We start from the raw sequence: 12032 nt of genomic DNA, 5'->3' as shown, positions 1-12032 counted from the left end.
TCTTCAGTAATAAATTCCATCGGTCATTAACAGAACAAAACGGACCAGAAAACCGGTCGTTAATGGACTTTTGCATGATAATGACCGATGGGGCGTGGTTTCCGTCTATTAATGACCGTTGGGGTGGGGCATTCATCTGTTTATGACCGTTGGGGAGTGGTTTCTCTGTTAATGACCGATGGGGCGTGGTTTTCCTGTTTTTAACGATGTCACTTTAATAAAACATATTCCTGTTTTCAATATTATATTTAAGTTGTTGAATTGCTTACCATATGTTTTCGTAAATAATAAAATTATAGAAACTTGATTAAGTATTTGTATTCTGAAAAATTGCACTAAAATTAATGACAGTATTACTACGACTTGTCTTCAATCTTTCCCATAGAAATCGATCGTTTCCCATAGAAATCGTACAACTACTCGAGTTTGTTTTGGACATTTTGAGTTTATGAGAATTTTCAAAGACATGGTTCTTCAATGAAATAAACATTATAGTTCTTGAAAACTGGTCATTATCGTGATACATGGGCTGCCCGTAGGACAGTGGTATTGACTATGGCAGCGATAATGACCTCGCCTTCGACTCAGTCATTATCACTATCTCAGTCAATACCACTGTCCTGTGGGCAGTCCATATGTCACGATAATGACCATTTTTTTTTGTCAAGAACTATTATGTAATTAGTGTTTAACGCCACTTTCAGCACTTTTAGCTATTTCGTGACAGAAATATTTTTTGGCATGAAAACTGGCAATCCTTGTCAATTAACAATTTAACCACCTGTCACGTACGGGTTTCAACTCCAAACCTCGGTGTTGACATTACGGGTTCCAACTCCCAACCGTGGTGTTGACAGGCTTGGTATACAGTAGTTGAACTTCTTAGACCACTCAGCCACCGAAGCCCCTAAAATAAACTAAAATGTAATATACACAAAACATATTCGTAGCACGAACCAATGAGACTTAATCCAGCTATCAAAAAAGTTTTACTTAAGGCCAACTTTGTCACAAAGAACTATTACTCAAGTGAAATTACATATATTTCAAACAAACGTATCATTTAATTTGTATCAGTGGTCAGTTTTCACACATTAACAAAAATCTATTTTGTTTTTTTAACATAAAGTAATCCTTAATTTTACATTACAGCCAATACAATGTAAAGCGGCTGTTTGTTGGGAAGCTGGTAAGCCCCTCTCCATAGAGACTGTCGAGGTGGCACCACCAAAGAACGGGGAAGTTAGAGTAAAGGTATTATGGCTTTTTGGAATATATTATATTACTTTTATAAAGCAAACACAGATATTTCAAAAATGTATTATATTAAACTATAATAGGACAAGAACACAATAAACACGAAGAAGAATGGTGCATGTACATGTATTAAAAAGCAGATCGACCGTGATGAAATGCGAAAGCTGAAAGGGGTCTGATTAAAACTAGTACCATTGGAGAGAATTGGCAGTTTGGATGATCAGAAATATAGTTTTGGCGATACAATGTAGCTCATTTACGAACCCCTAAAAGCATTATTGCAAGGATTCCAAATCACAGAACGTGCTACGTATAATACTCTCTTACTCATGAATATTCATGAATATATCAGATAGTAGGCATTTTGTCTTGTAATAAGTCACTAACAAATACATGTACCTACAAGAATTTTTTTGCAAGAGTTCGTTGACGTGCTGATGACATGGTACTCTCTTCAAACGTGTCATTGGATGTCAATCGGACGTGTGTGCGTATTTATACATCCTGATAGTAAAGTTTGGGTTTTGGTCTTTACAGAATTTGTGCTCCGGCTCGTTTAGTAGTTTCTACCTCACTATTGTCATCCGTCATGCTTCTTATTGTAACGTCCGGTAATTTGAAGAAATATATTTTTCTGATCCTACCATGATATGAAACATTTTTGTTATATAAATAAGGAGATGTGGTATGATTGCCAATGAGACAACTATCCATCAAAATTTAAATGAGGTGGATGGAAGCAACTATAGGTAACTGTAGGTACAACCTTCATCATCAACCAATACCATATAGTCAGCTATAAAAGGCCCCTACATGAAAAATATGAAACATTTCAATTGAGAAAACTAACGGCCTTATTTATAACAAAACAATTTACGAAAAACAAATATCTTTCAAGATGGTTGAAATGCCTTATTGTGGTTTGTCAAATTATCCTTATTTGTCAGAGGTGTCAATCATTTAATTTAAAACGTTACCGTAACGGTTATAATAATTGGAAAACATATATCATGATTCGTCAAAATCAGTTGATTTTTTTTATCGTCATCGAGAAATGAACAATATGTTTTCTTTGTGGAGTTTTTGTGGACTTTTATTTGTATTTTCGTCGTTTTAATTTTGCCCACGGTGGGGTCTTTTTTTTTGTTCTTGATTTATGGGTTCTAAATGCCCCTTTTCATCGTTTTCTTTTAAAAAAAAATAAAAGTAACTTGAGTTGCATTAAACATATACATTTTAAATTAGATCAAGCATTTCAAAGTATAGATCCCCAAGAATTTCGTTTAAATATTCTTAAAGCACCCAAGTTGTCTTTTAAAGTACGCGGATGTCTGTGAACCCAAATTTAGATTTATTGCAAGTCAAAGCACGTAAGTTGTCTTTTAAACTACACGGATGCTAGCTGTGAACCCAATTTTAGATTTATTGCACATCAAAGCATCCAAATTGGTTTTTTTTTAAGTACACAGATGTATGTGAACCCATGCACATCAAGATTTAGTGCAAGTCAAACAATTTTCTTAAACGATGATTTTTTTTTATATTTCTTTAAATATAAACATGATAAATTAGTAATATGTAATCACATAAAATTATATTACTTCATTCTTGACTTAAATGCTCTTTGCTTGTATAGATATTTGAATGCACACGAATATTAAGTGGATCCGAATCTTAATCAAACACATAACACATCATTTATAACGAGATATTTTCATATTTCATTAGGAATAAATTATAAGCTGCTATTTAAAAAAAAATCGCCAACGCGTTATTTACTACGTCAAAAACACGTCAAAAACAGTATAAAAATACCGTTTATATTATTTGGCAAGATTTGAACGTTTTTGTTAAAACAAACATTCACTATTTAAGTCGTTTAGGAAGCATTTGTTTGTATAGATACAAAAGTGTTATCGTATAAAAGACGAACGACACCTTTTTACAATATACCGCTTGATTTTTTAAAGCGATTGAAACTATTAATACGGAAAATTAATAAATTATAAGTGTATTTCACGCATTTATTTTATTTTCCTCCTTATGAAGAACACAGGTTTACCATCATGGCAGCTTTACCTGCCCTGATGCAGACTCCAACAGATAATACACATTTCACTCGTCGTATGATTCTTACCCTGGTAGTCCTAGCTTGATCAACGACCAATCTTTTACAATCAGGGAAATATTATAGGCAATGAGGTACACTTTTGGACTGGGAGAGATGTGTTGGTCACTTGTTTTGCAAGCAACCCCGATATTCCTTTTATAAGTGAAACTCCTGAAATGTTACTTCAAATTGAAGCGGATGTTAATGGTCTTTTACGACAGAGAACCGGTCGGGGTCATATGCTTTTCCCTGGATTCACATTTGTTGTGACCATACGTTTCTGCATTTGTGTGTCGTCGAAAAGACTTTACATGATGAAAATATTATTTTTTTTATTTTACTTTGTATCTCAATTGGGATTTTTTTTTAATTTTGAGAGGACCCCTTGTTTTTCGTCAACTGTAATCGTAAGTCTTAAGTGTAATCATAGGTATAGACCTTGTTTCCGCAAATGTCTACTATTAGTTGAATTAAATAGTATTATTCTTCCAAAGATGAGATTGATCAAGTATTTTATTTTAATGTGTTCGATGATACATACTGTTACAATACGTCTTTTGTTTAATATCCAACTATTATCCCTCCGTTAATCATATATTTTAATATATAGTATAAATTGAAAACTTATTTTATTATTTCCTCGATCATATTCACTTTTAAACTGAAATCCTTTTACTATAAAATACCAAACTGATAAACAAGACATTTCAACACTTTCTGTTGACCTCAATAACCTGGTGTGATTAAGTACATGGGTGAATGACCATTAATGTAAACATGTCAAGTAGTTCTTTATTTCAACCTTTTATTTTTTATTAGGCTGTACTGAAACTTTTAAGTAATATTCATTTTTGATAAACTTATTCATTTATAAATGCTTTTATTTCAAATTATTTTGTATTACATCAGGACAGACTGCAAAAAATAAATTTGCCTTGCTAGCAAAGAAAACTACGTCTGATCGCTCCAACAGGTAAATTAGACTGAACTGATTATCGATCGAAAAAATTTGCCGGATTTGAAATTAACCAATCAGATTACAGGCGTATTTGTTAGTGCAAAACCAGTTTTAGTTTGTTAAACTTTCCATTTGTTAATGAGAACCAGTTTGAAACTAGTTTCGAACCTAAACTGGTTTGCCGTTTGTTATTCTCAAACCCAAACTGGTTCCAGAAACTATTCAAACCATGTCCAAGGGTGGTTTGTGGTTTCGGTTCAGGGTTTAGGGGTAGTGGTCGCGAAAAATTTTACGCAGTTTCTATGGTCAAATTGATCTTTTTAGTGGATTTTCAATACTAATGTACTAGTTTAACCTTTTTGTGTTTGGTGTTTTTTTTAACTTCACATAGTTTTATATAGATAATTAATGTTAATTCTGAACACTACATGTACATGTATTTGTTTGGTCATTTATTTGTTGCTGTTATTGCTATTTTTCTGAGTCTGGCAGAAAAAAAATTGTAAACATTTCTAGAATTCATAACTGTAAAATAAATTGAAATAGCCTGAGATTGAGAACAAGAGCTTATGAAATTGTTAGAATTGTTAAAATTTGTAATTAAGTCGTCATTTCTAGGTCAGTGATTTTTGGTCTATATGTTGTTGCATTAAGATAAACACAACTCATTGTGAAATTAGAAAAAAATTGGCTCCATTCTCAAATTGGTATGAGCACTGAAACATTTGACAGGTACCATGTTGAACTTGTATATAATTAATTGTGATTAGGTATGGTGAACCACCATTGATAATTCATTGATATTGGTATACAGTGTGCACATCTCTTTTTAACAAAGATTATTATAGTTTGACTGGTTGTGTCTGTTAGTATCTTACCAATAATTTAAATTAAATAAGATATTTTTTATTTTTATGTCTAAATTATTAGCAAAAAAATACACCTCTGTCAAGGATTATTAAACACAATGTTAAATTGATGCTAATTGTTATCGCCCAGTGACAAATATTTCATGCATGTTCAGAAAAACACGAGATTAAAAGTCTGGTATATAATGTAAGAATCAAGAGGTGTGATATTATTGAGGCAACTATCCAAATATGAAGTGGATGTAAGCAATTAAAGGCAACCTTCAACAATGACAAAACCAGATACTGTAAAGCCGTTTATAAAAGGCCGTGAAAAGTGTGAAACAATTCAGACGGAAAAACTAACGGCCTAACTATACAAAACAAAACAATTTACAAAAAATCAAATATGAGTTGAGACATGAACCAACGACAACCACTAAACAGGTTCATAAAGAATATGACAGGGGTTGATATAAAAACGAAGATGTGGTATGATTGCCAATGAGACAACTCTTCAAAGAGACCAAATGACACAACAAATAACAGCCATAGGTCACCATACAGCCCTCAATAATAAGCAAAGCTCATACCACATAGTCGGCTATAAAAGAACCAGAAATCACAAATGTATTAAAAACTATTCAAAGGAGAAAACTAACAAAATAAAGTGAACGAAAAACAAATTAGTAACACAATAATAAACGACAACCACTGACGTGCAGGCTCCTGACTTGGGACAGGAACATACATACAGAATGTGTGTGGCGGGGTTAAACATGTTAGCGGGATAACAACAATCCCCTTACCTGGGACAGTGGTATAACAGTACAAAGCTCTCAATCCTCTCCGAAGCTAAAAAAGTAGTGTAGCAGTAAATATAAGAACAACATGCGTGAATCAGTTTGTAATAAGATAAACTCAAACGATCGGTACGGGACACACAAAAGAAACCGGCCAACTAACATTAAGACAATATACTCAAAACATCGAACTAAGAGTATTTGCAATTACTGGAAGTTTGTTCAAAGCTAGCTGCAACTAGTACTGAAATAAATCTTATTCCCCCAAACTGAAGTGTCATCAGTACACAACCAACTGTTCAGTTTATTAAAAAAAATCTAAAGAAACGTCTGCTTTACGTTGTATCCTTACATACAGATCCATATACAATGAAAGATTTTGAAAAGTGGTAGTCCAAAGGTTTTGACCATCGAAATTTTGCATTAGAAATATAGTTAGGACCAGAAGATTTTCTTCTAGGACCACCAGAGAAAAATGATTTTGAGAACTTTCTATTATTTTTGATTTATACAAAAAAAAATCCACTTCGGTTACTTGAAAAAAATCAAAGAGCTGAAGAGCTCTGAGGGAAAAGACGGCCATTGTTTCAATTTTTAGGGGGGTATCTTTTGATAGTCTACATACAAAGAATGAACAAAAGAACAGCTAGAACATATAGAAAGGCTGACAATAATGAAACTAATTGTTGTTTATTGTTATTTCATTTCCTTAGTCAAGAATTCATCATAGAGACAATTTGGACCAATGAGATCTGCACCTTCTAAATCAAAACATTTGATTAAAGTTGGGAGTTAATTATTTAAAATTCAATTGAATTTAACAACTACTACACTATATTTTAGAATTTTAATTATGTACAACTGAAGGGCAGGCTAAGACCTTTCTCATTTTTTTGTGACAGTATTCTCAAGAAAGTGAGGACTGAAAAATCTATTCAGTTTTAATTTTCCATTGATAAAGTTCCCAGTTACAACTCTCATCACAGGGATACATGTACTTATAAAATCAAATATGATTGATATAAGCTGTGTGAAGTTTGTTTCCAGATCCCACATTTTGATATTTCTGTAAAATTCATGAATAAATAGCTTTAAACTACAAAAAGCAATATTTAAAAAAAAAAAAAAAAAAAAAGACAAAAAAAAAAAAAATGACCACTACAATAATTATGTTGGTACGCAAAATTATTTTTTAATCGATGACTACTTATCATATATATATACTTAATGTGACATTTTTAGTGTTTAGATACATTAACTTTCATTAAGTGGGTAATTACTCATCAATTGAGGTACTCCTTAATTGGAGAAAGATTCTAAAAACATAACTTTACAGAAAGAATGAAAACTGCAGTTGCTCTCCCCAATCTCAATAGGTATAAACTACAAAAAGCAACATTTCATTTTTTTTATTTTTTTTTTAACCATTTCAATAATTATGTTGGTACACAAATTTTTTTTATATAGAAGACTACTTATCATATACTAAATGTCACATTTTAAGTGCTCAGAAACATTTACTTTGACTTTAGTGTATAAGTACTCATCAATTGAGGTGCTCCTGAATTGGAGGAAGATTCTAAAAACAGAACTTTACAGAAACAATGAAAACTGACGTTTTTCTCCCCAATCTCATGTATCCCCATTGACATTGTTTACCGCGAAAGTTGACCTACAAATTATCTGATTATAGCCTCAGATTAAAGCATTGCACGTTGGTGTGTGAATCATCTACACTACAGCAAACATCATTAGGTTTACATTTAACAAATACGGATGTTTAATAAGTATACAAACTGTGAATGATTTTTATAATGAATAAAGGATATCCCTGTGTAGTGTGGCATTCCAACAATGACGTCACTAGGTTAGATATATTTAGAATATTTCGTAATACTGATTTTTCCGGACTGTAGAAGAAACGTATATAGTGTATGGGAAAGCTCAATATACGATAATTTCACGAGAAACAGAAGGGAAATGTGTAAAAAATGTATTTAAAGTCAATCTGTTCTCCTTGTAATCAATTTCAGTATGACATTTTGAGGGGGTTTCCAAACTATCAAAACAAAATGATTGACGTGAGGGAATGATACTCTGGCCAACCCCATTAGGGAATTGACGGCTTGAAGCCGTCTTTCCCCAAAAATGGATAGACTAAGATGTCCTTTTTTATCAGTCATTTTCACAGGCACTTGTCCCCGGCACTTGTCTCAGATTTTCCCCCTATATACCTTAATATATATTCCAGACAAACATTGACGATTTCTTGTGCAGTTTAAGATTATTCTTAAAAATCAAATACTAGTAATGGTGGTTTAGCCTGGTTGGTTTAACAAAATTGAGTTAAAGGAAAGCACAAAGAAAATTGTAACGAACAGAGCACACTTTTACAGTCATTTCTTCTGGACGAACAAAAATCTGCGATATTTGAACGCAAATTGAGTTTTTATTTTATTGATCTTCTGTAGAATATCCCGCCAGAAGAGCCCAGATTCATTTTTTTAAATTCTTCACCAAAAGACATTCTGGAGATGTGTAGAAGAGACGAACCTGCCCAAGTAGTTTTGACATCATGTTTTTTAGATAAACTTTACATTTGTTGAAAAATATCTCAACCAAAACCAGTTTTGAAACCTAAACCAAAACCAATCAAAACCAGTTTTAAACCAAAACCTAAAACTAAAACCAGTTTTTCTGTAACAAATACGCCTTATGTAAATTACGGAATTTCCACAATTCATGAACATTCTGCTATATAAACGCTGTGAATTGCGGGGCTCGTACAGTCTTATCGATGACATTCTAAAGGTGAAATCAAGTTTACATTAACAGTATCTTAACGATTCAAAGGTTTGGTATGGCTAATAATTTGTTTATTTTAAACAACTTTTAACGTTTAATATTAAAGGATTGTATGATATAAATTAAAGTTTTCTTGATAATTTTATTTTTAAATTACCAACTAATTTAGCGAATAACAAATAAATGGAATAGACATATGCTTATTTTCAAAATAATGGGGAAAAGGGGGGGATACCGTATTTTAATTTTAAGTTCTCGAAAGTTTGAAGTACTCTCCTGCACTGGTAAGGTGTACTGACTTAGGGCAGTGTCATTTAGCTAACAATGGAGAGGAAGTGTCATGTGGCATGCCCCGCTATAGTCAGGAAGACCTCTCCGACCAAAACCTTTGCAGTCTTGCTTAACTGCGAGAGCAGCTCTGTTTCCAGTGATGGAAATGTTGACGGGTGGTGACTACTTTGGCGAAAGCCTTAGTCAAACATTCTTGAATATCAATCAGATCTTTATTCATATCAGTATCAAGACTGGGAACCCATACGGTCGGTAGACTGAGGAGTCGTTTTTCCGACCCGTGGGCGAGTACCAGTGGCGATAGGCCCCTTTGATATGAATAATGTCTGGTTGTCCGTATCATATTGTTCAATAAAGAGATCCACATGTCTACTATGACACAGATCCGTTCATATGACCATACGTTATATAATATATCAATCAACAAACTGGGCTTATCCCCTTATGATGATAAAAGATACTTACTAGATGATGGGATACAAAGTTTGGCCTATGGACATTGGAGAATATAATCAGGATGAAAATCAATATTTTAATCACTGTACGTCTATCATTCGAAGGAAGCGGACGTGTTTAGAGAGCTCTATACGATGTCAAATATTTGTCCCGTGTGTAAGATAGGATTTTCAAGAAAAGATAATATGTTGCGACATCATAGAAATAAACACGGAATTAGTCAATCATATCTACAGAGCAATGGTGTATATCCACAGCCGATTCCTTCGCCTCCGCCTCCTCCGCAAAAGGAAGATAGCATGCCTCCTCCTCCTCCTCCTTCGCCGCCGCCTCCGCAAAAGGAAGATAACATGCCGCCTCCTCCTCCTCCGCCGCCTCCGCAAAAGGAAGGTAGCATGCCTCCTCCTCCGCCGCCGCCTCCGCAAAAGGAAGATAACATGCCGCCTCCTCCGCCGCCTCCGCAAAAGGAAGGTAGCATGCCTCATCCACAGAAGGAAAATAGCCCACAGCTGCCACATAATGTGATGCTACATCATCCATTCACTATGATGCTGGCTGGACCTACTGGTTCAGGTAAGACGTTTTGGATGAAAACATTATTGGAGAGAGCACGGACTATGATTACACCATCACCAGAGAGGATAATATGGTGTTATAAACGATGGCAGCCATTATTTAGTGAAATGCAACAGACCATTAAAAACATTTTGTTTGTTCAAGGTTTACCTGAAAATTTGAATGATGAATCATTCATAGACTCTAGATTTCCAAGTTTAATCATTCTAGACGATTTAATGAGAGACGCCACTAATAGTAAGGATGTGTGCGAATTATTTGTCGAGGGAAGTAATCACCGAAACCTAAGCGTAGCTTGTATAATGCAGAATGCGGTCTCGAAGGGAAAGGAGAGTCGAACCATGAGCATCAATAGCCAATATATAGTCTTATTCAAAAACCCACGTGATCAAGTTTGACCAGCCATATTTGCTAGACAGATGTATCCTAATAATCCGAAGAAATTTATGAATAAGTACAGAGAGGGAACACAGCGACCATATGGGAGCTTATTCATTGATCTGAAACAGAATACACCGGAAGACGACAGACTAAAAATTAATATATTCGAAAACAAGAACATGGTTGGTGGGGGTGTTTCTGAAGAGTATATAAGCAGAAAAGAACCAAATCCACCTCAGTTTGAAGAATCATTTCAAAGTGAGCAGACGTATTTACCAGACGAGAAAGAAATCATGCCTTCATGTGATGATTGCGGTGTAGTCTTTGAAAGCGTTCCTGATTTAGCTAGACATATGAATAAGTGGTAACCGGAAAATAATGATTTAAAAAGAAAAAGGGAGATTGAGGATGAAGACATACCCTCAAAGAAGCCTCGTGTAAACGAAATTGATATAGAAGGTGGAGAAGATATGGCTTTTATAAAATTAGCTGAACTTGCTAGAGAGGCAAATGTAGATATATGGGAAGAAAAAGTTGATAAATACATCGATGGTGACATGAATGAAGACCATGCCATAAGTAAGGCCACTCGCAAACTAAAAGACGAGGATATGATCAGTTTTTGATCAGATATAGCAGTTTAGTTGAATATTTACTACAGTTACAAAAGGGTAAACTACATGGTAAAGTCATGAAAATGATTACAGAATTAGTTAACGATGGCATGGACAACGAGAAAGCCGTTAAAGTAGCCATTAGGAAATATAAACCTATGTTGGAAAGCTATCTAGAAGAAGCTGATGATAACGAAACATATAATGATGGTTCTCAAAGTGATAATAGCATTGATGACGATGAAGAGGAAAAAGAAGAGGAGGAGGACGAAGACGATGAAAGCTCAACTATATAAATAAAACAACGTTTGAATCTGTATATCATTCTATAGTCATCATTCCATATGTAAAGATGGCCTCTTGGGAAAAGTACTTGAAAAATATTTATTACAATCCAGCTAACCCAGCAAGTTTTGCAGGGCCTGATAAACTTTACAGATTTGTTCGAACAGATGGAAAATTCGTTCTTAGTAAATATAAAATACGAAAATAGCTACAACGACAGGAACCATACAGTTTACAAAGACCCTTAAAAGGGTCGTTTAAGCGGAATTGTTAACAGAGTTATCGTTATTGGAATAGACGACCAATGGGATGTCGATTTGATGGACATGTCGAAATTTTCCAAATTTAACAGTGGATTTAATTTCATATTGGTGGTGATTGACATATTCTCCAAATACGTATGGCTAAGACCTCTAAAGAATAAGAAAGGCGAATCCGTGGCGAATGCTTTGAAACATGTTTTATCAGAAGGGAAGATCACCAAATAGAATAAGAACAGATAAAAGACAAGAGTTCAGATCAAGATTAGTAGAATCTCTCCTAAAACAGAGAAATATTCAACATTTATTTGCACAAAATACAGAAATCAAAGCTAATTACGTTGAAAGAGTTATCAAGACTATTAAATCAAAAATCATGAGATTTATC

General features: G+C 34.0%; 1 protein-coding gene across 3 annotated transcripts in view; it reads left to right on the top strand.

Annotated features, from left to right (window-relative positions):
* Positions 1–12032, top strand: part of LOC139484842 (alcohol dehydrogenase class-3 chain L-like) — a 32686-nt gene that overhangs the window by 1854 nt on the left and 18800 nt on the right. For all 3 annotated transcript variants that reach the window (XM_071268837.1, XM_071268839.1, XM_071268838.1), the window contains one exon: positions 1153–1254. In XM_071268837.1, the coding sequence (XP_071124938.1) occupies positions 1153–1254 (102 nt within the window). The remainder of the gene's footprint in view (positions 1–1152; positions 1255–12032) is intronic.

Source organism: Mytilus edulis, chromosome 8, assembly GCF_963676685.1.
Source record: "Mytilus edulis chromosome 8, xbMytEdul2.2, whole genome shotgun sequence".
NCBI classification, from domain to species: Eukaryota; Metazoa; Mollusca; class Bivalvia; order Mytilida; family Mytilidae; genus Mytilus; species Mytilus edulis.
The sequence above is the reverse complement of the archived record's forward strand: the minus strand, read 5'-3'. Positions and strand labels throughout refer to the sequence as shown.